This window comes from Vipera ursinii, assembly GCF_947247035.1.
Source record: "Vipera ursinii genome assembly, chromosome: 17".
Classification (NCBI taxonomy): domain Eukaryota; kingdom Metazoa; phylum Chordata; class Lepidosauria; order Squamata; family Viperidae; genus Vipera; species Vipera ursinii.
The window spans coordinates 1,632,487-1,659,758 of NC_139530.1; the positions used below are offsets into that span (position 1 = coordinate 1,632,487).

The window sequence follows — 27,272 nt, forward strand, 5'->3', positions numbered from 1 at the left end:
GAAGCTGGATTAGATGGCTCTTTGTCTCCTTTTTTGCCTGGATTTCAAAATCATGTGACCTGAAACTCGGTTTGCCACAAGGACACACAGTATTATTTGGGGCTGATTAATTGCAGCCAAAAAAAAACCCCATGGCCTTTAGCTGGAACGTTCCAGGTAGTCTCGTTCAGCCAGATCCCTAAAACGGAGACTGGCAGAGAGCCCCAATAGTTGTTTGCAAAGCCTCTGTCTCAGCTGGTGTGCGCCGTGGTTTCTGTACAGCCTCTCATAAAGCTGTCCAGCCTGACCCAAACTGAGACTGACATCCAGAATTTGGAGCTGGCTTGCCTCCAGACAGCACGTGTGTGTGTGTGTGTGTGCGTGTGTGGAAGCTGCGTGGAGCAGCACCCCTTCAATGCTGGCAAGCGGACCCCTTCAAAAACTTGAGAAGCAGGCAATTCCAGGATGCTTGTTCTGGGTACAGAGTTCAGTTCCTTGTAACGGCCAGGACGAATGCACGAGCATTCCTCCTTCTTGAAAGCTAATGTAATGAAACCTTTTCCCCACCATCCAACTTGCCATATATTGCAATGGGCCAAGCCCTGCCTTCTGTCTTGCAAATACCAAGGACTGAGATTGCACAGCACGTTAAACCAAAACCGCATTAAGAGCTTCAAGCAAGACGCAAACGGGGCTTGCGAAGAAGTAGTCCTCAGTTAGTCCAAGTTGCCATGCGCTGTGTTTTCACATACATTTTGACTACAGAATGTCCTATTTCCCTTCCCCTGATTTCAAGGTAAGCCATGGCCAGTGATCCACTTTGCAGAGCATTGTGGGAGATACAAAAGGGTCCCTATTGAGCAGGGGGCTGACATAATGCCTTGGTAAGACCACACTTGGAATACTGCATCCAGTTTCGGTCAGCACGATGTGAAAAAGATGTTGAGACTCTAGAAGGCGAGCAGAGAAGAGCAGCAAAGATGATCAGGGGGCTGGAGGCTAAAACATATGAAGAACAGTTGCTGGAATTGGGTATTCTAGTTTAATGAAGAGAAGGACGAGGGGTGACATGATAGCAGTGTTCCAATATCTCAGGAGTTGCCACAAAGATTGGGGGGGGCGGCTTTCAAGCTGTTCTCCAAAGCACCAGAAGGCAAGGCAAGAAGCAACGGATGGAAACTGATCAAGAAGAGAAGCAACCTAGAACTAAGGAGGAATTTCCTGACAGAACAATCAGTCAGTGGAACAGCCTGCCTCCAGAAGCTGTGAATGCTCCAACACTGGAAGTTTTTCAAGAAGAGACTGGACAGCCATTTGTCTGAAATGATGTAGGGGGTTGGACTAGAAGACCACCAAGATCCATTCTTTATTCTGATTCAATTTCTATTTCTATTTGCAATCAGGAAGGGACCTGAGGAAATGAATAATGCCGCTTGGGGTGTGTGTGAAAGCCCTAACAAGCAGGCATATACATAGAATGAAGGCTACTGCTAAGCTTGTAAGCCGCCCTGAGTCTTCGGAGAAGGGCGGGATATAAATGGAATTAAAATTTGGGGAAAGCTAGCAAAAGGCACTTTAAATCTTAATGTCTAGGCAGTCGCACTGACACACTGGCCCTGTCCCCATCTTCTAAATCCCCAGTTGCCTGACCTACAGTTTTAGCTGGTTAACATAGCATCAGTCTGCTTCACAGAGACGCCCTTCCAGGCCTCATCTTCAAAACTGAATTCGCTCCCTGCTTTTCTGCAGCCCGCAGTGGATCCGTTCTATGACATCCACGGGCGAGCACAGCCCATCTTAAACATTTTCCAGCCCGAGGACTGGAATGCAATCGGGGTGGGCAGACAAACGGCCCGTCCTCGCCAAGTATGGACCAACTTTGGCTCCCGCAAGAAGTTTCCAGCCACTGTGGAGCCAGACACATTTACATTCTTCTATTTGAAGTTAAACCCTAATCCTTCGAAAGATTTGCAGTCTGAGCTGCTGAGTCGCTCACCACAGCGGTGTGGAGGGGTCTCACTGGGTCTTGAAACCTGAAGCAAATATGGGCCCCGCAGGGGAGGGACAGCAATTGGGGAAACGTGAGGAGGAGGAGGAGGAGGAGGAGGAGGAGGAGGAGGAGGAGGAAGAGATTGTGCCTCTTGATTGAGGTGCATCCCTTAGGAGGTAAGGATGGTCCCCAAAGTCCAAATCCAGTTCTGATCGTTGGCCTTAAGGGGTCTGCCCATCCCCAATTATTTTAGTGGACTGGCCAGGCAATCCCAATGAGGCTGGATTAGGACAGTCTTGTAATTTCTCTTGAACATCTGGTCATCACACAGTGTCTTTCTGGGACTCTTAAGACTATGCTTAAAACGAGCTTGCTACTAAATCAGCTTAAACCCAACCTGTCTATGCCACATCACCAAAGGAGGAGGAGGAGACTTGCAGAAGTTGAATCCCCCCTGAGAAAAGGGAGAGGGAAGGTCTTGCTCACTCTAATGGTGACCTAACCCTAAGTGGAATTTTCCTCCAATGGGATTTTCCCATGTATTTTACTAGAAACCATAGATAGGGCAGCCTAGAAAGGTAAGTGCCCTCCTAACCATACCCAAGCACTCCGGGTTTGTTGGCAATGTCCATTTTCCTGTATGAGTCCATGGCGACGTAACCCTAAGTGGAATTTGTTGGCGATGTCCATTTTCCTGTATGCTGTCACATTGCACGCTTCTTTTCTTTCACCCTTGCTCACCCTTTCAGGTGAGGATGAAGAGCAAGATGGCGCCAAGCAGGTCTTCTTTGAAGGACTCTCAGGGCTTCAAAATACCCACCTTCTAGGTTGAAATATAAGGCTTCCCACCTTAGTTAGCAATGAGGTGTCATTTACTGGCTTCAAAGTTTGTTGAGCCTGGCCTGTTAATACGCTTGAGGACTGGATTTTGGTCTTAATTTCCTGCTTCATGATGCCAAGTTGATCCTGCTGCAAAACAAGGTTTCCTGGGGAATCTGCTGCAGCTGAATTCCAAGCATCTTGTTTTGCTTGTGAGGATGTAGCTTCCCACTTATAATTGAGTCATTCTTAGGGACCATGTGTTCTGACATGTTACTGGAAGGAAGGAATGCCTTTAAAAAAAAAAGGTTTTGGGAGGAACAAGAAATAAGCCCGTGTATGTGTGTGTAAGTAGAGTGTAAGCAAGAACACACCAAATGCCTGCCAGCTATAGAATGTCGTAAATGTTATGTTGGGAGGCAAAGACAGATCCTTTTAACAACATGTCAGCAGTGTTGCTAATTTAGAAGGCAAGTCATTCACTCAAGGCCTATTCCTCCCCCCACTAATATTTTTCTATCTTTCCTCCCCTCCTCCTTCACCTCCTGGTTCTCCTTCCAGGCAGATTAAAAATTCTGCTTGAAATGTTAAAAAAAAAAGGACAGAAAAATAAATGCACCCGAGTCCCAAGTGGAAAATTGGGCCTTATGTTGGCCTCTGTTCACTTAAGTACTGTAGGTAGTCCTTGCCTTACGGCCTAACCCCGAGCAAAGTCTTACGAAACTAAATTAAACAGTGGCTAGAGAGGCAAAGGCTGAATCTCGGTGTAGGGAAGTTGGAGCTAGAAGAGAATTCATCTCGGCTGCATTGCGAGAGGATTGGAAAAGGCCGAGAAGCATGGGGTATGTAGTTGTCTTTCCGTGCCTCAAAGAATAGAGGAAGACGAATTGGATCCAGATCACAGCAGCCAGGCAACCATACTTGCGTTCTCTTTGGCTTTTGTGGTCTTTGCGCGTAACAAACATACAAATGCAAATCAGCGTTGGGCTTGAGGCTTTGCGGCGTCGTATTGCAGAAGGACTCTACGCAAAGGAAGTCACCGGAGGTGGAAAGAAAACAAAGATACAGTTATAAGATTGTGTTGAAAAATGATATACCAGCTGGGCAGTTGCTCAACTTTTCCCATGGGTGCCGTAGGGCTGGTTCATCTCAGTTCACCCTTCCCAAAAGGCAAATACTGCACTCGCAGTGATGGAGACCATGTTTAACACTATCAGAAAGAGAGTCGGGCATGCTGTTTTCCATGGCATAAACTGTAGAAGAGGCATCTCTTCCCTTTATCCCACAAAAAATAAAAATGCCTACTACAATAAAAGAGACATTCCTTTATTTCTTTTATGAGAAAGAAGGCCTCTTCTTAGGCAGTACCTATCCCCAAATAAATGTTGGGAGCATGCTTCTTCTGTTGCAGCAGACATTTTGGAAGAGGCATTCCCTTCCTTTGGCACACAAAGAAGGATTGTTGCGTTTGTGGCCACCTGCAGTATGTTCTCTAAGCAGCGTGTGAAAAAGAAAGAACGAAGTGAGCGCACAAGGAAGGCAACAAGGCACTTGTTCCGATTCCACACCAAAACCCGTCCCTTCCCACCTCTTCATGGCTCCACTCCACACTTGAACACTGGACCCTATCTTGCAAAATGGAATTCAATGGCGAGAAAACTAGAGTCTTATATTTAGGCAAGGGAAACCCAACGCACAGGTACAGAACAGGTGGCTTCTGGCTCAATAGTATTAACCGTGAGAGGGATCTCGGAGTCCTAGTGGACGGTCACTTAAATATGAGCCAGCCAGCCGTGAGCTGCAGCCATCAAAAAAAGCCAGCGCAGTCCTAGGCTGCATTAACAGAAGGATAGAATCAAGATCATGTGAAGCGTTAATGCCACTTTACAATGCCTTGGTAAGGCCACACTTGGAATACTGCATCCAGCTTTGCTCGCCACAATATGAAAAAAAAAAAATAATGTTGGGATTCTAAGAAGGGCAGAGAAGAGCAAGAAAGAGGATCAGCCGACAGGAGGCTAAAACATAACAAAGAACGGTCGCTGGAGTTGGGTATGTCTAGTTTAATGAAGAGAAGGACGAGGGGTAACACGATAGCAGCCTTCCAATATCTAAGGGGCTGCCATAGAGTACAGGATGTCAACCTATACCGCCTTTCTCCTGCTTCCTCCATCACAGGAAGCACAGAGTGTCTCAGCAATGAAAAATGGCAGATTTGGCACCAAGCAATCAGGAAGCCGCAGATGCCAGTCAATACAAATGCTTAAGATTTATAGCCTGGAGATAAAATAGTTGTCCGATTTCTTTTGCAGGCAAAAATTCAGCAAAACCTGCAAGCCACAGCAGGAGAATGGGATGGCAGTGTTAAATTCCTGCCTGTGCTGTACATATTCCTGGCATGAGACCATCTATCCATGGGGAAAAAAAGATGGCAAACTAACTAGCAGGTGTCCAGTTGCCTTCAGGTTGGTTATCTGTACAACAGCCAGCTGTAACCTAGCAAATGTGTGCTTGGTTTTTTTTTAACCCCTGCGTTTTCCCACTTAGATCTCAATATAGGGAGAGAACTGACCAGACAAATACAATGCAGTTGAACTCTTGATCCCAGAAATCCAAAGGGTTGAATCCAAATTAGGCTGCTAATTTAAAATCGGAGCCTTGCTTTTAATAATGTCAGCAATAATGCCAATATGATCTTGACCAGATACTCTGGCAAATATAGTGCTATGTTTCCTTTCAGTCACCGCCGCACCCCAAAAGGATGCCAAGATTCACTAGCGGATTAACCAAGCCATCAGGAGGAATTGCTGTCTTTAAGCACTTAGCCTTGTAGCAAGGTGTGTTTGATTTCAACAGCTATCCTTCCCAGGCTGCTATTAAATAAGTTAACACTATGGATACCAGATCCATCAGGAAAAAACCCAAACCACTACTAGATGATAGCAAAGTGCAAAGAGATACAGAAAATTCTATGCTCCATTTTCTGACTCTTGGAGTTTTATCTTGGATCCTTATTTCTAACTTGCCCCCTGCAAAATATTAAATAAGGATTTTATAGGAAGGGTTAAACTCCCTGCCACTCAGAAGAGGTTTATATACCTGCTGCTTTTCATCTCCTTTTCTTTGGTGAGGGAAGGCAGAAAGCCACCACTAATCCAACATAAATACCCGCGGAGTCAGTCTGGAAGGTGGCATCAAAATCACTTATCAAAACCTGAAATCTGAAGAGGGCTTTAAAAACGACGTAACCTGTCAAAACTCTGCCAGGGGAAAATATTCCAAAAGCTCCCAGAGAGTGGAGCCACGGAGCTGTTGGAGTACCAAATGGGTTGGTGGCATTAGCAACAAGGAAGGGGAGAGGCAGGCAAGCGATGGAAAGGGCACCGGGCAACTTTGGGGCAAGGCCTTTTCTTCGCGGCAGCCCCTTGGATATTGGAACACTGCTACCAGGTCAATTCAAATGATGAAAGAGCCACGCGCAAGAGGCAGCATATGGTGGACACGGTTTGAGTGTCAGAGTGATCTCCAGGCTTCAGAAGTGACATGGAAAGCTAGCCAGGATCCTGTCTCCTAAGAAGAGCTTCAGACTCCCCTTAGAGCAACACAATGCTATTTCTTGCACTCTTTGATCCTTATGTAAAAGTCAACATGTGCCTTGCCAACCAGCTTGTATCATGCCAGACCACTTGGCAACCAACCTGGTGTGCTGTGATCTGTTTACAACTTTCTAGGCTCACCCAGAGGGGAAAGCGGGTAGGGGGGGGGAGAACTACAGTGCATACAATGCGGCTAAATATACAGATTTATTTATGTATCTTATTAAAACATAAGACAGTAAAGAAAAGCCAAGACATTTTGCTATAATGGTTGCACTTGCTTTGAAATGTTTTTTCACCTCCAATTTTTCGAAATCTTCTTCAACCTCAAAATAAAATAAAATAAAAAAGTGTCACTCAGCCAGCAGGAAAAGGTCAATATTTTGGTCATCTAGGGCAGGACTAAACATAGGAAAAGAATTGGGACTGCTGTGTAACTAATGGCAGTCTTCTGTCACATTTTATCCTTACAGCAATTCTTTCTACAATTTCGTCTGTATCCTGACATCACTGTGTGTTTCTCAAGATGTCCAGCCGCAAAGAAAAGGAAAAGAAACGCATACCGGGCTCCCTAACTCAGACCGGAAGCTTGGGAAATAAACATCCTTGAAGGACTTCCCTTAGTTACTCTACAATTTCTCACAGAAAGTAATCATACTATCAAACTGGTTCCAGTTTGGGCACTTATTCACACCTATATAGGAGGCATTCCTCTGCATCTGGACCTTCCTGAAATTTCGGAAGGAAAGAGAGAAAACGGGCCTGCCACAGCTTTGTGGTTTCTACTTGGCAATAGAGCTGCTTTCTATTGGACGCAGATGGCTGCCAGTGCGAATTCACTCCCTGTTCTAACCACTTTCAACACTCAGCCTCTTCAGGGTGAGCAGAAAGAGTATCCCACCATTTCATCCTTGACCTGCTGTTGGGGTCCACAGGAGGACAAAAAGCAAAGTCACCTGCTGCAAACGGATAAACTAAGGTGTCACAGACAGGGAAGGGGACAGCCCCCTACGTCACACGGCGTTTTGTTTTGCCCTTTGAAATCCCACAAAAGTCTGAATGGGATCGCTTCCATCTTCAGCACCGTCCTGAGTCAGATCGTTGACGGTTTCCAACAATCCAAGGTTGGATCCTTGATTTCAGCGTCTCCAAAGACGGGAGTTGACTGTTCACTCCTGCAATTTCTTGTGTACCTATATGTCCACCTCTTTGTGTATGTGTGAGGCAGAGAGTCGTGCTTATCCTCCCCCTTCACTTGCAGCGATCGCAACAAAGCCATATGTCTCAGAAGAAGTCAGTTCATTCATATGGAAGCTGTGCTTTCGATCTGGTTTTGCACGACCGTCTGACATTAAGGCTGGGATCTTAAGGTAAAGCACGAAGAGTTTAAATAATGTACACTTCTTTCCATTATAATGGTTATTAAGGGCATGTTTAAAAGCACAGACACGCAGGTACCAAGGCCTGGCAGAAAACTCTAAAAACCACTGGCAACATTTCTTCAAACTGAGCTTGGAAGCAGACATCAAGAGTGTAACATGAATGACGTGCGAGAAGAGAGAAGGAGGAATCTGTTACTTAAACTAGGCCAACACGGATATGTCGTTTTCAGCTGACATGGTCTTGTCTCCTAGCCCTAACTCAAAATCCAAATGGTCAGATTAGATTTGGTCAGTATAATTATTTCAACCATCACGCATCCCAGGCTCCCTTTGGGGAGAAACATAGGATACTGCCTTTTCCTGAGCCGCTTCAATTGCTCTCCAGAATTTCAGGGAAGAAGCTCTGCTAGCCCTGGCTGGAGATCTGAGAATTAAAATTGGGTCCTTCTGCAACCCAAGACATTTACGGAGGGCCCAGCAGCGTTAACCCTTTAGAAATTACTCCAAGTCAAATTAGCCACTCCTAATAAAAATGACTTACCGGAAGAATTTTTCGCCCAGGTATAAATTGGCTCTAAGCTGCAAAGCGCTTTTGAAATATTGAGGCAAATCTAAAAGGGTCCCAAGTCTTCGAACTAATGAGAAGAGGATCAAAAAATGAATTGGAACAGAGAAGAATTCTGGGACCATTCTCAGCACGTTACACAATACTCATTTGCTTGGGCTCAGAAAAGAGAGAAGGCTTGGCTACCGTACTGATGCGTTTCCCACAACCATCTGGTTGGCTAGTTCAGAACACGAGATGGAGGACATAAGAAAACTCAGGTTTACGTTACTCCGTCAACCCTGTCTACGGGACTGGCAGCAGCTTTCCAAGGACTAGACAGATTTTTTTTTTCTGATCCCACCTACCTAGGAGATACCTGAGCATGCAATATATGGGAAAGACGGGTTTTACAGATAAGCTCTGATGCCCAGCCTCCTATTTGAATCAGAGGAGAGATTTCCTGGGATCTCAGAATCGAGATGGAAAATCTGAATCTGCCAATGGAAGGAAACTACATCTGGGTTTTGGGTTCCGTGCTAAGAACTATCTCTTTCTCTTGGATTGTTGCTGTGCCTCCTGGGGGGGCAAAAAAAGGACATTTGCTTCATTCAGCTGCAGAACACTAATGGCAATAGAAGGTGGTCCTTTGGGCAGGGTTAGGGTTCAGAGTTCAAGTTTGTCCATCAGAAGGCCCGATCTGTTTTCTCCGCCTCCTTTCTCCGTTGCAGATAGTCTGGGAATTAGACTCCCACGAACATGCCCATAAAGTCAGATCCGTTCTGAATGGTAACGGGGGCACCAGCGCTGTTGTCCACAAAGATTGAGGTGTATTGTCCAGCCTGTGCCGTAAAGGAAGGTGGGAGAAAGGAAGAAGAAAAATAAACACGACATGTATACATGGATGCGGAAACTCTGTTGGCTTAATCAACAAATCAGAGTAAGAGAATTGGAAGGGACCTTGGAGATCTTCTAATCCACCACACCCCACTGCTGAAGCAGGAGACCCTATGAAGGTCGCCCTCGACTTCCAACAGCTCATTTAGTGAATGTTTGAAGTTAACAATGTCACTGGAAAAAGTGACATGACCATTTTTCACACTTCGAATCGTCGCAGCGTCCCCATGATCGCATGCTTGGCAACTGGCTCATAAGCGATCAATTTTAGTGATCTTCTGACCAGCACGGTTAACGGAGATGCCAGATTCCGTTAACAGCCGTGTTACCAACTTAACAATTGCAGCGATTCACTTAACAACCGTGACAAGAAAAGTCGTAAAACGGGGCCAAATTCACTTAAAAGCTGTCTCGCTTAGCAACAGAAATTTTGGGCTCAGTTGTGCTTGCAAATGGTTGTCCAATCCAATCAAACTTTCTCTGGAGCTCGGATCTAGGACTTGGAGATGACAAAGCAGTAGAAGAAGACAGATCATCCATGGGCACCAACATGAATAAAATCTTGCGGGAGATGCTAGCTCAGGGATCTTCAAACCTGGCCCCTTTTATGACTTGTGGACTTCAACTCCCAGAATTCCTCAGCCAGCATGCCTGGCTGAAGAATTCTGGGAGTTGAAGTCCACGTCATAAAAGGGCCAAGTTTGAAGACCCCTGTGCTAGCTATATGAAAGTATGTGTCCAGTGAGCAGAGCTGGGCTATCAAATGGGTCTCTAATGGATTCTCAAAATAACTCATTGAATCCTTATGACATCCCATTCAGTGGGTCACAAAAGATCTCCGATATAACTATCTACCTGGTGTTGTCTGATACCCAGACTTTAGTTAGTGCAAATTCCTAGAATGACCTGGTTGGAACTGGACTCACTGGACAGGACAACTGGACAGACCTGGAGAGGGTCTGGCTGGCAGCATTTGGACTCAGAGAAGAGATAGTGAGCAAAGTTCCTGGAACTCAGAATTAATCTGAACCATCCGTTGCACAGTCCTTACCTGGAGTTGGAGCAATCCATGAACATAAACAGTAAAAACTTTACTGTTGCTTTCCAGCCCAGCAATAACCTCCAAAGATCTAGACAGGTGCAAAAAAGGAGGAGACAAGACATTTACCGGCTGGGATGGCATCAAATAGGAAGGAGGGTCTCAGATTGACACGCCTGGCTGTATTTCACCAATTAAAAACAGTCACTTAAAACAGTGGCACTTACTGAAGCACTACAAACCCTGCCTAGGGCCTTATTCTCCCCCCCCCCCGCTTCACAACGTGACTTCTTTACCCAATTCTGCCCTAGGCTTCTACAAGTCTAGTTTGGGTGGGGGGAAAGGGTGGGAGCCTCTTCCAAACTGACCAGAAGTTTACTATGCACCGTTCCTGCAGAAAAAAGAGGGATTAAAAGGCCAGAGCTAATTTGTGGTAGGTCTCCAGTGTTCCTGGATAAAACAATCCCACAGTTCAAGCGATTCAATATGCTCACGTGTATCGGTGGCAGAGGGATTCAATGCAGATTAAGACCCGAACATTGTCTCTTGCTCGAAGCTGCAGCTTACTTTTCAGCTCACTGTGGTCTTGGAGAGAGAGAGAGAGAGAGAGAGAGAAAGAAAGAAAAACAACGTTGAAAAGAAAGCCATTCTCTTTTTAGCATTCAATCCAAAAAAAGAGTAATGGATCTACTAGCGGTGGCCTTCCAGTTGGTGCGAAATGTCTAATTTACATGCTTGCTGACCATGAATTCTGGGCCTGGTTGAAGCAAATGGTGAATTTCGTTTCCTCTCCCCCTTCAGAAATTATAAATATGTTTGTGAGCAGAAATCAAGACACCAAAGGAGAGGAAATAAATGGATTAGTCCTATGGAGCAAATTGACAAAAGAAGTGAAACTTAAGTCCTGAGCCCATCAGCACAGTGAGGAGCAGACCCTCCCTTAAATTAAGACCTATCCCCTTACTCTGACCCAAATCTTCCTTTCACTTCCCAGGGTCAGCCACAAGGAAAACACAAGGCAAGCCTTATCAGTTGGAAAACAAAGGAATCTTTTATGTAATAGCAGAGAAGTCTCTGGTGGATAAGTGGCAAATGGGTCTTTTTTTAAGGGGCATGAAGGAGAGTGGGAGTTGGACTTATTACATTTAATTGGGGAATAGTCTTATCTGTTGTTTTTTTTTGGCGGGGGGGAATATAAATTGGCTTTGGAGATTGGACTTATTGTATTCAATTAATCAGCAATTGATAAAGAGATGATATTGAGAAACAAACATGAATATTTGATCCGGGGTCAATTAGGGTTAATATTTGGGATGATTTGGGACTGAAGCCGTGGTGAATGTTTTTTTGAGTTGATCGCAATAACAGTTTGCTAAAAAGGGTTTTTGGAATTTCAATCTTGTCTTTCTTTTATTATTAATAATAATTCTTATCACTTTTATACTTTTATATAATACATGTATTATTATTGTTGTTGTTGTTGTTTTTCCTGTTAACTATTTTGTTATAGTGTATGGATGACAGGGATACGAAGGGATCTGAGAAAGGCAAACAGGCTTGGTTGAAACAATTTGGATGCTCGGAGCTGTCCAAGGTCCTGAGATTCAGAACAACACCATTGTGTTAACTAAGCTATTGCATGAATCCTGCCTGTCCTTGGTCATCTCTGGCATTAGTTAGGTGGCACTGCTTTGACTTCCTCACACCAATAGCACACACTGTGAATCTCATTTATTTATTTTAATTCCATTTATATCCCGCCCTTCTCCGAAGACTCAGGGCGCCTTTACAAACTTAGCAGTAGCCTTCATTCTATGGATATGCCTGCTTATTAGGGCTTTCACACACCCCAAGCGGCATTATTACAAAGTCAGCTTATTGCCCCCAACAATCTGGGTCCTCATACACTGTTCTTCATTGTTCTCTTGAGAGGAAAGCAATGGACAAATTTAGCCACTGTTCCTTTTCCTTGTCCACGAAATGGTTTTTATGCAACATGGTAAACATAGAGGCCACTAGTAGTAAAAGTCTAAGCTTTAAATGTATTAGGATCTGTAACTACTGGGGCTTTTTATGCACATGAGTATGGGCAGCAGCAACCAATAAGAATAAGTGCTCGAAAATAATGGTGCAGGATAAAATCAACCAGGAGAGTTTTGAATATGTCTTTGAGCAACAACAAAAAAATGTATACAAAACTCTTCCACCGATTTTATCCTGCTCCATTTTTAGAGCAAAATACACCTTGTGCTTTTCTCCCCTGGCCATGATCTTTGGCAGCATAGATTTTTTTTTTGGGGTGGGTGGGGGCAACATTCACTCTCTTAAACCAGAGAATTGCCCATGGAAAGAAAAATTAGTTTTTGAACCCCTACATAAATAAATTTTATCACTCACCTACATGGACGTTGGCTGAAAACTGATAAATTCCAGACACTGAAGCTGTAAACCTCCCAGTTGTTAAATTTAATCCAGATCCTCGGAGAAATGCTCCTTTGGCTAAAGGCTGTGTGAGAAAGGGGGGGAAAAATAGAATTGGAATATTGTTCCCACCAGTTCAACCATTCTTTATTTCCATTCCATAATATGTAAGAGGCGTAATGAGCTAGGTTTATATACAGTATCTGCTCAGCTTTTCCAATTTTAAAAACCAAATTCCCAGAGCATTTTAACATTTCAAATTTTCTTAGAAGTATTTTTCTAAGTGTTTTATTTTATTGTGAACGTCTGAAATGCAAGTGGCTGCTTTCTCTTAGTCTCTGTAAGGCTTTCTTAGCTTCCTGATCTTAAAAAAATCCCCAAATTTATTTTCCTTGGGAGACTGGCGGACTATAAAATTCAGGAGAGAGGATTGCACGCCGACAGACCGTTCAGTCATGTGATTTTTCATCCCCTTCCAGTCGGTTTCATAACTACATAAAAACTGGAACCCCAGAAATGAGAACGTCCTTCATTTGTTTATTTTTTTTCCTTTGCCAAAAAATGCAAAACAACTTACGTTCAGTAGGAAATATTTTTTTTAGTAGAACTGAGGTTGTTTATAATTGTGTTGTTTGTTTTTCTATTGCCCAGTCAGGTTTGAAAGGATGGCAGCGAGTCACAAATTCCCACCCAGAGTTCATATGAATTTTGGAAAACCAGGTCGTGCTTTCTCTCGGCTTTCTGTTGCCTTATTTGGGAAAGAATTACTGGTGTTGCACGAACAGGTAAGAACCTAAAACTCAACTTCTGGTGATGGCGTTGAGCTATTTCTTGGCAACAGTGTTGAAGTGATTTACTACTGTTTTGTTCCATGGTGATTTCCTGGTGGTCTCCTATCCACAGTCCACGTCTGACTCTTGCCTTGGCCTTGAGGGCAACATATCTGCTGAGTTTCCTAAAAATTGTTTTGGAAACTGCCAAAATCCTTGCAGTCAAGCAACTCGGGGCAACATGTGTCAGAGAAAACAAGATTTTGCACAATCCTAGCTGATTTTTATTATTATTATTATTATTTTGCAGAACTTTGGAAAGATTTTGCGTTGTGATTTACAAAAGGGTCAATACCTTTAGCCTGGCCTTTGGACTCTCTGGGCTAAGGCAGAGAGGAATTTTAGCTCAGGGGTTTGAACATCTATATGTTCAGAGGTCTGCAGGTTCAATTCCCAGCCTTTCAAATTTAAGAGGGATAAAAGGAGAGGCAATGGGAAGGTGGGGGGGGGGAATCCCCAAAACCTTTGACAGAAAAACAGCAGAGCCAAATGGACAAATCCTTAGACCTGTTGTTGTTTTTTTAAGTCAGCAAAACATTTGTGGGATTTCAAAAGGAGCTCAAAAAGTCTTTTTTTTTAAAGATGACTAGCCTAAAGTGTTTCAAGGCAAATTTCACACCTCCCTTAAGCAACCTAATTGCTTTCTTCTGCAGAGGCAAAGCTCGTGCGGCTTTATTTCCCTTGTTATTTTATAAAGAGTGTCGGGCAGTTGAGCAGGCCCAAAGCCGCTGGTTTAGCAGCTTCCCGGCAAGTGAATTCGTTCTAGACAGGCTGCTTGCAGGGAAGATTATCGGACTTAAGTTAAAATAAACCCAGCGTGGCATGTTTATTGTTAGTTTTGGCTCATGCGGTGCGGGTTTGGCTCACATTCGAGGGGAAAAAGAGAAAATGAACTTTACTGAACTTTTTTTTTTGCGGGGGGGGGGGATTGAAATCTATTAATTTGGCATCTTATTATTTCCATGTCAGAATTGGGGAAGTGGCAGTGAAACTAACTTGGCAAGGTAAATTGAAGATGCTATCCAAATAATTTTTTTTTAAAAAAAAAGAAGAAAGAAGATTAAGAAGTTAGCGAGATTAACCATTCAAGCTAGAGTTCCTAAGAACATAGGAAACCCTCACTTTATCCTTTCAAATCATATTTACTATCTACTGCTTGGTCATTACATGGTGGGCAATCAGACTGGGGAAAGATTACAGGATATTATGACACATTTGGGAGCAAACCGCTCTAGTGGAAGCAGAAAAATAGGTCCGGGTATTAAAAAGTTCCAGGCTCACACGTTTCTTCCTCTTGCATCATGGTCCTAAATTGAAACGGGCTCATGCAATGAATTGTTTTGTTGAAAAAAAAAAGTAGGGTTGCAAGCCTTAAACATCTATAATGTCTGTTTGCTAACTGATGTGCACTGTATTGCCATCAAAGGCTCCTATGTTGAATGTACAAATTTAGATGTTCAAACTTGGCAACTTTAGGGTGAGTGCACTACATCTCCCAGAATTTCCCAATCAGTATGCTGACTGGAGAATTCTGGGGGTTGAAGTCTACATATCTCAAAGTTGCCAAGTTTGAAAAAATATACCAACCACCTGGTTTAGATAATGGACGATGGAGTAATTCGACTCAGGGTTCTCTGTCTTGATTTTCTTCACAGTTCTTTGATCCCCTTCTAAGGCTTACTCCCTGTTTTCTGGAGATGGCAGTGCTTTCTGACAGCTCCAATTTCTTGCCTGTTTCGTTAAAACCAATTAAACAAAAATCAGGGGCAGTGACTTAATTCCCCTAAAAACCGCTGACTTGAAAATAGAAAGCAATTTTCCGGCACCAGTAAATTACCGCTTGAAAAAACATTCCTGTTTCTTCACGTCTTGCTCCCACTCTCTCAACACACTCACAAAGAGAAAGAATTAATGTGGTGCTCTAGGAAGGAATGGAATTAATCGGGATACGCTAATAGGTTAAACTGCTCGCCAGTTAGAACAATCTGCCAGTTTCTCTGACACAGCCCTTAAGCCTCAAAGATTGCAAAATTGGTTTAATTATAGCTGGGGAAGGGGGATAGAGCCATGAGATACTTATGTGAGCCACCCTGCGCACGGGCGCGCGCACACACACAAACACACAGACCCAAAAGTGGGTCTTTTGTTTCTCCCAAATGACATGAATTCACCTTCAGGAGAAAATGGTGCGCTGAATCCTTTCAGATTCAAACACTACAACATGCAGTCACCCTTCTTTGTTTAATTCTGGGCAATGGACAAAACAAAATTCTTTTATTTCCACCTCCTGATATATATACAGTATATATATATAAAAGTCTCGAGCGCTTAGGAAGAAAATGTGAGACACAAATCAGATCTCAGCCTGGAGCCATCCTACACTTCTTACTGATTCTACTGTCCCAGAAATATTCCTCTCTGCATGCTTCAGATGACTTCTGTTTGGCGACCTAAAGATCAACGTTCCTAAATTTAGATCGTCATCCCTGTCTAAGATCAGCGTGAATGTGCTCTCCTTCAGAGATGTTCTCCAAGTGGCTTAGAAGAAGAAAACATTTTTTTAAAAAGCCACATAATTGCGCTTTGTAAAACGCAGAGCAACCGAAGCACGCTGATGGAGGATCAAATGCTCATTAAGAGACCTGTGTGAAGATGGCCGTGAACGCTCCCGCCGATGAAAGTGTTGAAACCTTCATGACAATAGCCTCGTTTTCTTTTCATCACGACCAGCCAGGACTCTGTCATCGGGCAGGCTGGCTGGGCCCACCGGCAGCCGTGCCTCGGATGCACCATTGTAGGAATGCTCTAAACCAATCTGGCTCAGGCCGGCTAAAAATGGCACAAATGTGCTGGCTGGCAAGGCAGGCGTCTGAGAATCTGCCAAGCCGAATTAGGAAAGCACAGCCTGCCACAATTCAACCTTGGCCTGTGCACTGACAGCTATTAAGATGTCTTCTCCACACCAATTAGAGTGGCACCAACCTTATCCCTGGAGAGAACTTTGACCCTGCCTGGACTCAAAGAGACAGTTTTTCTAATCTCCACTCCCCCGTGCATTTCTTCGCCAAACTCTTCTTTAAAAAAAAAAAGAAAAAGAAAAAAAGGCTTAGCTGCTACAAAAACAGCAACAGAGGCTCTGTCTTTCATGCAAATGAAAACAAAGAAAACAAATGTTGGAACCAGCCAAGACGTTTCAGTATAGTTCCATGGCTTTCCTACTTAAGCCTAGCCCAAGACTTCTCTGGCCAATCTCGATTGCTGAGGGCTACATGCAGACCATGTAGGGGGGTTCAGCAACAGTCTATAAATGGTTGCCCCTGACTTTTCTGAGATCTTTAACTTCTGACCCACCCAGTCTAGTCTACAGCTCTGGACTCCCAAATTCGGATACTACCTGATAGGAACCTTCTTTTCTGGAGAGAGCCAAGGTGCCTAAGCGTTGCCAGATGTTATAACTACCATAAATAAGAAGCCTGCCTCGGATCAAGCCCAGTTCTAGTGGCTTCGTGCCCTTGATCCTATTAGGTAAAGGTAAAGGTTCCCCCGCACATGCGTGCTAGTCGTTTCCGACTCTAGGGGCCGGTGCTCATCTCCGTTTCAAAGCCGAAGAGCCAGCGCTTGTCCGAGGACGTCTCCGTGGTCATGTGGCCAGCATGACTAGCCGCCAAAGGCGCACGGAACGCTGTTACCTTCCCACCGTAGTGGTCCCTATTTTTCTACTTGCATTTTTACGTGCTTTCAAACTGCTAGGTTGACAGAAGCTGGGACGAGTAACAGGCGCTCACTCTGTTACGTGGCACTTGGGATTCGACCCGCCAAACTGCCGACCTTCAGATCGACAAGCTCAGCGTCCTAACCCACTGAGCCACCGCGTCCTACTAGACCACTCCAAATCTATTTGCACTGTAGTCAGCTGTTTTCCAAACACCTAATGAGAGCTCCTCCTTTGACTCACCATCTGAAAGTTCTGGAGTTCCATCAAAGTTTTCTTGTCCACAATGATTTGCCCCTTCAGCTTGCAATGGAAGGCTTCCTCCACTCGCCGGTAGAGGGAATTTTCCTCCAATGGCAGCAAACTCACAGGCAACTCACTGGGATGGGCTGGGAGAAGTGGAGATGCCCGCCGCTCAGTAGCTTCTGGAAGAAAAAACGGTTGCAGCTGTGATTATTATCCTGGGCTGATCTTTGCCTCCGGTAAAGTCAAAAGGCTGGAGAAGAACTGCTTTACCTTTTAACATTTCTTTAAATTCTTGCATTAAGACTTCATGGGTGACTTCAGCCCCAGGAAGACCTGGGGGCCCTGGAGGGCCTGGCGGCCCTGGAGGTCCAGCAAGGCCACGCTAGAAAAATAAATAAATAGGGAAATAGAGGTTCAGGAACTGTCTTATGCAGAACTATAAATTGCCATTTAATTAGCCAAGTCCCAAATTCACGGTTTGATTTGGACCTGTTCTGAGAAACCAAGAGGCATTGTTAAGCTGGATCAAAGTCTTAGAAGACCATCGCTGCTTCTGAAGTAGCTGTAAACATGCGGACAAGATAACGGAGATCTGGATACATCTCCAGGGAACTTTGCTTCCTCCTTGCCATCCTTCCATGGGGCCTACAGGATATCCAAGTGGGAGAAGGATCCCATCATGGGGAAGTGACAAAATGCCAGGGGTTATTTGGGCACAGGGTTGGCCAATGACTCAACTAGAGTTGACCAGCTTTGTTAGATGTTCAGAAGAGAAATAATGGGTGCGTACAAAAACCAAGCTTTTTCTCACACAAAAGCTTTTGTCCCAAACGTAGTTTCCCTTGATCCGAGTAAAATCAGAACTAATACTTGGTGACTGCATCCATGCTATTTTGCTGGTGCTGTCTTCAGGATTCCCCAGTCAGTGTTAAAAGTGTTTTGTTTTGTTTTTGGAGACTAATATGTAGGCAACGGTGAGAACGACACACCTTTTAGAGAACAACCCACATTTTGGAGAAAATTCTTTGTCAGCATGGCATCCCTCTCAAATTGTACGTACACGGTATCGGGAAGAAAGCCTCTCCGAGGGTGGGGAATTTTCTCAAATGGAAACGGAAGTGAGACAGATTGAAATCGTAGCTGAGAAAAAGGAACAGAAAGGCAGTGAGCAAGTGGGCCCTGGAGCAGCACAGACAGCTCGTTCAAGAAAAGAGACCTTACAGATCTGCCACAAACCAGATTCACACTGGAACTATCGTTTTAGGAATCAGATCAGTGCCTCCTAAGCGATGGCTGCAGGAGATGCCGGACAACCTTCTTCCCTTGTGCGCATTTCCGTGTGTGAATGAAACCACCCATGAAAACCCCTGGATCATTGAAAGATTGTGGAGATAAAATAAACCAGCAAGGAAAATTAGAGAAGGGGATTAGAAATGGTCCTATTAAGGCACCATTTTCTGCAGATGCCAGTCTGACAATGATTACTAGCTAACAATTGGTCGTCTGACTAGTTAGAAAGCCCAAAGGACCACCATCCCACCCTGCAGCATTTTAATGCACTGCCATCATCATCATCATCATCATCATCATCATCATCACGGTCAGCGTTATCATTACCAGCTAGCGAAAGCTTCCGGAAATAACCTACTTTTTTATCTTTCCCTTTGCATTTCTTTTTGGAGTTGCTGCCTTCACCCGGACGCTGTACAAATGAAATCCATGTCCGGCGTGGGTCAGCGACGCGTGGGTCTGGGGACTCTAGCATCTAAAGAAAGGAAGAGTAAACAGTGACACTTGAGATTCTGCAGACCAAGGATGGCAGGCAGGCAGGCAGGCAGGCAGGCAGCCTGGTGGAGAGAGCTTCCATCCCTTTCATTGCCTACGAACCTTCCAGTTCTTAATTCTGGATCTGAAATCCGAGAAGCAAAATTTCCACAGAGGAGGGAGGGGATTAGAAATGTATAGCCTTCAGGCTCCCTCCCCCCTCATTCTTTATTTATTTATTTATTTTTAAGATTTCCATCTCTGTGGGTATTAAAAAGGATCCAAGATGAAAGGGGAAAAGTGTGAGATGACAGTCGCTCCACAGAAAGAAGAGGGGAAGTTACAAGCCAGCAGCGACATATAGAAGGGGTTCTTTCAATTTACAAAAGAGTAATTTGTACCAATGCTCTTAAAAATAAAATATAGCTGGGGAACAGCAAGAACCAGAGACAACTGGCCTCCTCAGACCAGGGAAAGAAATGAGCAAACTCTATGTGCTTGATTAGGGTATAATGCGATTCTGATTAAGCTGTCAAAAGATACAGTGAAGAATCCAGCCAATGAAAAGATAAGTCTCTAAACATAGATGAAAAGGATGCTATCTACGCAGCTAAATATATTGGCCAGCCACCTCCAAATATTTTCTCAATGTCTACTATATTTGCCTTCCAATCAATTTGCCGGAACTCTGCAAATGCACATACTGTCTGTTGCATTTGGTAAGGTCTCTGGTTCATTCATTGGCCCTGCTAGACAGGACTCCCAAAGATCCAGAAAATTGCTACCCATCCATCTTAAAGATCATAATCCAGACTGGTCTACTGACTTCCTATCCAAGGGGAGGGAAGGATAATTCATCTCCTGAAGCACTGTGATTTATTGTTGCTTCATTTACCAATGGAGGGTGGGGGGAACGTCCTTTAAGCTAGCCCCAGGCTAAGCCAGGATCTGCTTCAAAGGAGGCTTCAAAGCAAGCCCATCCATTTCGGCCAGGTGGACGTGCCCACAGACAAGCCTGGAGGCTCTACCCAGTCACAGCTTCCCCGCCAGATGTCTGTGACCGGATTGTCAGCTGACATTCCATGAAGCAGCAACCCCAGATTCCAGGAAATAACCAAGGAGCAGAAGGAATGCAAGTCTGAATGCACGTTGCCCCTTGTAGGATTTCTCTGGGGAAAACAGTGGAGCAGATTGGGTATGTCTAGTTAAATGGGGGGGGGGGAAAGGACTAGGGGTGACATGATAGCAGTCTTCCAATATCTCAGGGGCTGCCACAAGGAAGAGGGAGTCAAGCTATTCTCCAGAGCCCCTGAAGGCAAAAGACAAGAAGTAATTGACGGAAACTCATCAAGGAGAGAAGCAACCTAGAACTAATGAGAAATTGCCTGACAGTGGGAACAGTTAACCAGCGGAGCGGCTTGCCTCCAGATGTTTTGGGTGCTCCATCACTGAAGGTTTTTAAGAAGAGACTGGACAACCATTGCTCTGAAGTGGTATAGGGTTTCCTGCCTGAACAGGGTTGGACTAGAGGACCTCCAAGATAACTCTATTATTCTGTAATTATTCTGCTCTCGAGTGAAGGGTGGAGACGAATGGATTGACACCACAAGGCAGGAACTCTCCAATGAGAGAATCATTAGATGGTCTCGGAAACTTAAAATGAGATTTTTTTTAAAAAAAAAATATATGTTGGGTAAAAGAAATGTCCTCCTAAAACTTATGTTTGATTAGCCGGGCGGTTTTGTGTCCATTGGGAGACAGAAAAAAACCTGCTCCTCCTTCACGTTTCCTGTATAGTTCCTGCCATCTTTCTCACTTGAGAAGTTGCTAAGGGTACATACAGACTTCCTTCACGGGGTAATTCCTGGATTCCGATAGCCTCTTTAAACACCCTTATAAAGGAAAGGGCCTCTGGGGGCCAATTGTTTCTCAGCCTCCATTGCCCCAGGCAGATGTTTGCGGAACCACAGCTGTCTGCGGCCCTGAGCCAAGAGGGGAACCCGAGTCACTTCTAGCGGAGCGTTAAGCGCATTCCACGGTAATTGAATAATTAGTGTCAATGTTAGAGATCCGTCAGGCACGCCCTCCAGCCAAGCAGATTTTGCTGGCACGGGATCAAGACTCTACCGTTTTCCCCGGGACCCCAAACTGCTATCAGGGAAATGAGCTTCTTGGCAAGAAGGGAAGAGGACCGATTCTCAAGCATCCTTTTCTGGTTCACTCGCTATATGCAAATAACTCCAGGGTTTCCTTAAAACGTCCTCCGTTTTGTTTTTTTCCTCCTGCCTTAAGAGAAAGCTTATAAGTTGCTCTGCAAGTTTAGCCTTCCCAGAAGCTTTCAAGAGACCGGAACATTGGCCAGCTTAAATTTCAAGAGGGCATTGAAAGTTAAAACATGAAGTTGAATTTGGGCGGCGGCGGCAATGGTGGTGGTGACTTAATAAGGCAGCCAATTTCTACCCACACACTTAATCCCAATCTTTGCTCTCTTTTGCCATTTTCTTTGGCAAAGCTTTGCTGGAACCATCCTGATAAATTTTGGCCCCCGTTTCTCCACCACGATGTAGAGTAACAGCTAAAGTAAGATGGGGTTGTGGGTTAATCCACTTCCCGCAAAGGAGTTAAAAATACTGGATTGATGGGGCTGGTCTTTTGCTTTGATTATCTTTGATCTGGAGGACTTGATTTAGGATTTCAGTCACAGCCCTGCTCCAAGTGTGACAAGCGATAAGAAAATTGAGCTTCCTGAAAACTTCCTAGGATGCACTTCAGTTTTGGATTTTGGGGCCAACAAAATCCATCTGCCTATAGAGGTAGGCCTCGGCGTACGACTACAATTGGGCCCAAAGGTTCTGCTGCTAAGTGAGATAGTTGTTAAGTGAGTTTGGGCGCATTTTAGGGCTTTTCTTACCACAATTGTTAAGCGAATAGCTGCAGCTGTTAGTCCCATGTTTGTTAAATGAACCTGGCTTCCCCACTGCTTGTCAGAAGGTCACAAAAGTTGGCAACGTGACCCCAAGTCACTGCAACTGTCATAAGTATGAGTCAGTTGCCAAGCGCCTGAATTTTGACCACAGGACTGCGGGGGGGGGGAATGTTGTAATGGCCCTGTGAAAAATGGTCATGAGTCACTTTTTCCACGCCCGTTGTAACTTCAGACGGACACTAAACGAACGGCTGTAAGGGGAGAGCTACCTGTACAGTGCACACACGCACAACAGCCCTACAGCCTCTTTTTTCTAACGGGTGAACCACAGACAGGCGCCGTGACTCCTTTCAGAGTTTGCCTGCTTGACCCAGAATTCAGAGCGGCTGGCAAAAAAAAGAAGACTTGAAAGAAGAAGTGGCCTGGGGACCGAAACGTCATCTTGCTTAAAACGAGGAGGGGGTTACAGCATGGGAAAAGAAGCAAAAACGAGTTAAAAACAGCTGCTGTCCTGCTTAAGGAAATCTGGGTTCCTGAGCTACGCCGAAAGGGACTGCCTGCCAAGGGCTGCCACTGCCTTTGGGAACTCTGGAAGGCTGGGGACTGCCTGCCCGTCTTGCTGTCCTTAGCTTCCTTCGCTTGCAGCCAGCCTGCTGCCCAACCGCCCCGCCAGCTATCAATCAGGTAGATGACTGATGGCTAAAATGATCACTCTGCCCTTGTGGTAGTATTATTTAATCCTCTTGGCCCGGCATGAGCAATCCAGTGAAATAAGTGTGCCAGACTCTCTTTATCTTGGCAAACGTTGGCTTCAGCAGAGAGAGAGAGAGAGAGAGAGAGAAGGGGGGGGGAAAACTACTTCTAGTCAATTCAGATGAGCCCAAGATGGACACACACATGCTCTTTTAGCCAACAGTTATAGTCTGTCAGTGTGTTTTTCTTCTTTGGATTGAGGGGTGGGAAAGAAAATATCCTCGTTTTTAATCCCTGTGTCTCTCCAAAACTCGTCTCTACTTAGTCTTCCAAGAACTGTTCTTCCTGGATTCCAATCCCATCATCCTTTCATGTCGACATGCTGGCTAAAGCTTATGGGAGCTAGGATTCACCCTCACGTGGAGGACCACAAGCTGTTTTCTCTGATCTAGCCAAAAACATGCTTCCCTTGCAACCCATAATACCCTAAGTGCAAATAAATATAATCAGCCCCCCCCCTTTTTTATTGCTAAGCTTTCCTCTCCAAGCATTGGATCACAGGGCCTTTTACTGCGCATATAACCTCCATCCTGAAAAGCAAACTACCTATTAGGTAAAATTCAGTCTCTGATCTAGAAAAGGCCATGGTGTTGTCATAAAACTACACTCCTCCCAGTCAATTGACCCACAACTGTAATTGCCCAAGTACAGTAGACAGAATTGCCTTTCATGGCTGTCTAGAGGGGAATTTGTCCCGCCTTCCCCTCTGGAGGTTAATTACTTCCCAATCCTACCCCAGTTAGTTAATTAACCACCAGGGATAATTACCTAGTTCTGCACAGACATCCACAGCTTAGCAATATGTGGCAGTTTAAAGTCCTTTGAAACTCTTGTCAGAACAAAGGACCTATTAGGGGATTTTAAAGACTGTGCTATTGTGATCGCAGCGCCCCTTGGAGCTGGGGGGATTATCAGTTCCATGCTGGCCAAGAGACACAGCATCTGCAAAGTTGCGTGGGACACCACATCCTTTGCAAACTTTGCAAAAGTCGGCTTACCATTCAATGAAACAGGGGTGGCAGCTCAAACGGAGGACGAAAAAAACCTTCCTTATCAAAGGATTCTGGTTCTCGGACAGAGCACCTGGTTGGCAGACCCTCTTCTCCACGTCTCCAGTTAAGAGGTTCAGATTGGACTAGAAGGCCTCCGAAGTCCCCCTTTCCAGCTTCGATTCTACGTCATCTAGAAACCTTAGCTACGCTAGTTATTGGAAAAGGCAACTCAACATTTAGTTCCCTTGAGGCCCTCCCACTGCTCTGTTGTACCCATTTTGGGGAGAGCAAGGACCTCCAGTCTTGGCACTCCCTCTTTCTGCTGACAGTCAGTCAGGCTCAGAAGAAAAGTCAGATCAACAAAAGATGCATCTTTGAATGTGGATGGGTTCTTCCAGAGCTTCAACAGGATAAATGAAAGCGTGTGCATGGGATGATAAATCAAAAACCCTTGGCGATTTGTGCAAATCACCCAGAAATCCTCCATTTGCCTTTTTTGGTCTTAACTGCAGGGATTCATGTTTGCAATTCAAGGCCAGTTCATCATTCAGAATGGCAACAGAAGTCTAGAGATCCCAAATGGGGTGGGAAAACTTTCTCCTGTTGTTAGATCCTCCCCTTCTATAAAAATGCTTTTCTAAAATGCTCCTTACTACTACCAACTTCAGGAACAGAAAACTATTTGACGAGGGGGGGAAAAATCCTTTCAAATCTTAACCTCCCGCTCCCAAATATAAGAGTTTGTCCTCATTGCTTGCCGTTTGGAGATAGACTGCATCTCACCATGGATGCACGTAACATTTAGCAATCCATCACCAGTCACACCCAACTCTAAGACTCTATTTAAACTATTAGGACTTTTTGTCTAAGTTTAATGTAAATCTTGTTCTTATTTAAACACATACGTTGCCTTGGAAAATTGGAATATAGGAGTGGAAATAAAATAATAATAGGAATCTTCCTTTGAGGGCCTCCAGCTGCTCTGTGAAAACTTTCCTTTTTAGGAAGGATTGGAACTTTTAGAGGCACGATTGAATCCTGCAAGTTCTTTTATTTATTTTCTTCTTCTGCTTCCATCCCCCTTAGCTGAATAAGTGCGAATAAGCACTTCTGTCTGTCCTGATTTTTTGATTTTTTATTTGCCAGCTTGGTTTTTGGCAGAGGCTGCCAGAATGAGATGAGGAAGTTACTTCTGCACACTTACACAAACCTCCCCCACCTTGAGTTAATCCCACTTCTTCTAAACCTTCATCCCCTCCATTCTTGTCAGATGTTTTGGATTCCCTCTCCCATCAAACCCCAGAAGTATGGAGTTTGTAGTCCAGCTGACTGGGATTACAGCCTGGCCTATGGCCGAGCTGTGTTGGGGGCTCGTGGTTGGGGAATCCCCCTTACCCAGAGAGCCAGCTCCATGGACGTGCCAGTAGGAGAATTCCCATCATCACCAACAACCTGGCAAAAGGAGACGGTTACAGAAATTATAATTTTCCCCCCATCCTTCTGCTCAGGTTTCTGGGCTACGAGGAGATCTCTCCCAAAGTTACGACGAGATTGCTTGGATTGATCAGACCAATTTCCCTTGTCACCATTTCCAACCCGACAGGATAGCGTGGGGAAATCCTACAAGCAGGGTATGATGGAGGCCTTGCCAATGTCAGATACACTGTCTTGCCTTACAGAAGCTCACTTTCCTGGTCTCACCTCAGTCTTTCAACACCTGCGGAAACAAGAGGAAACCTCCACAAATTCCCAAGTAGATGTCATGAAACCAGACATCAGAATGTTGTCCCAAACCCACGTTCTGCTGAAAAAGCCTTTGTGGAAACCATGGCTCCATTTGGTGGACCGGGGGCTACCTTTGGGAGGGTTAGAAGAGTCTTGGGAATGCCAACCAGTTGTCCTTCCCTTGTCTCACCTGGGAGACCCCAATCAAATGGGGGGCCGCCGTGGGACAAGCAAGCCCACCCAATTTTGCTGCAGTCCCTCACTTACCTTGGAGTGTCCGTTCAGTTCTTCGCTGTTGGAAAGAGCTGTTGCGTTGAGAGCTTCCGTGTATTGGTTAGGCTCCTTCAGTTTCTTCCGCTCTTTCTTGGCCACCACCAGCGGGAAATTTGGGAACTCTTGGCAGATCAGCATTGCCAGAACAAGCCAAATCCAGTGTCGTCTTCTGTCTTTTGGGGACATCATCTTCCAAGATGGGGAAAGCAAGAGAGGAGCAACCTTCTCAAAATGGAAATCAGAAACGGATCGGACTTTGGGATGCCGGGTTTGTCTTTCTGGGTAAACCCGCTTTGCTTCTAGTCATCCCAAGCTAATCCCACTCGCAAGCAACGGGTAACCATGGCCAGCAATTCTGCTGCTTCACCTTTGGAGGGCCTGCTAAAAAAAAAATCAATCACGCCAAAGCGACCCACGTTGAGGAATCGCTCCCCTCTAGACGGCAGGTTCCCCAAACAAAATTTTTGGTGAGCTCTAAACTGCCAGCTCAGAGCATCTTCTTCTCCTTTGGCAAAAAAAGGGCTGGAGGGTCAAAAGTTGCAGAACACGGGGGAGGCCCCTTCTGGAACAGTGGCAGAGCCAAAGGTGAAGGACTGGAGAATCAGATGCAGGAGAGAAAAAGAGGGAATCGGTTGCTCCTACTATTTTTCCCGATGTCACACACGCGTGCTGATTTCCAAAGCTATCTACACGTCGAAAATTTGGCAGAGTTGCTTACTTTACTGATGATGGAAAGAAAAAGAAAAAAAAAGAAAATCACATCTGTGGATGTGCCATGTCCCAAATCTTAAAAGTCCACAATTTCCCCCTTTATTAAAAGAAGAAGAAAAAAAGGCAAGGAAAAAACTCTCAAATCCCTCCTTTGTGGGTGCCTGATTTTTTCTGCCACCTAAGAAACAATCTGACAATCATGGCTTTCCCCTCCAAACCCTCTTTTCTCCTGAATCTTCTCTCTCTTTCCCCAGAGCCACTTTCCCAAGAGGAACGTCCCAGCGCCTTCACTCTGGGCCGATAGGAAATTGCCAGCTCCGTGCTTGCTTCCTTGCCTGGCAGCTGAAGGCTGGCAGAAACCTCCCTGGAGTTGTACCCGCCGTGAATAAATACAATTTTTTTTTTGCGGGAGAGTTTTGCATCAACTTGAAAGGAAGGGGAGTGAAAAAGAGGAGACGACGGGGTGGGGAGGGAAAGGGAGGGTAATTTGTACGGAGAGGGAGGGGCCACATTCTAAAGAGCTGTCGAGGCTGGTCTTTCTTGCATTCCTATTAAGGGGAGACTGTCAGGAGAAGCCAGCGGACTCTTAACCCCTGTGCCAAAGAGATTTAAATCACTACTAACTTCTTTCCCCGCCCGGTGTCTCTTGTTTGGCCTTTTGCAGATCCTCTTC

At 45.0% G+C, this 27,272-nt stretch overlaps 1 protein-coding gene and 1 long non-coding RNA gene across 3 annotated transcripts in view; one reads left to right on the forward strand and one right to left on the reverse strand.

Moving 5' to 3' along the window:
* Window positions 1-7,643: 7,643 nt before the first annotated feature.
* The window catches only part of LOC310647894, a 44,564-nt gene continuing 24,935 nt past the window's right edge, over window positions 7,644-27,272 (forward strand). For both annotated transcript variants that reach the window (XR_014493977.1, XR_014493978.1), the window contains exons 1-2: window positions 7,644-7,754; window positions 13,323-13,452. This is a non-coding gene — a long non-coding RNA (uncharacterized lncRNA). The remainder of the gene's footprint in view (window positions 7,755-13,322; window positions 13,453-27,272) is intronic.
* On the reverse strand, window positions 7,740-27,037 carry C1QTNF12 (C1q and TNF related 12). The gene is made up of 8 exons (XM_083375458.1): window positions 25,883-27,037; window positions 19,104-19,220; window positions 17,726-17,837; window positions 17,453-17,634; window positions 12,644-12,752; window positions 10,741-10,831; window positions 10,259-10,337; window positions 7,740-9,152 (listed from the first exon to the last, which is right to left on the reverse strand). Exons 1-8 carry the CDS (start codon window positions 26,075-26,077, stop codon window positions 9,054-9,056), a joined length of 984 nt encoding a protein of 327 aa, XP_083231584.1. The 5' UTR covers window positions 26,078-27,037; the 3' UTR covers window positions 7,740-9,053.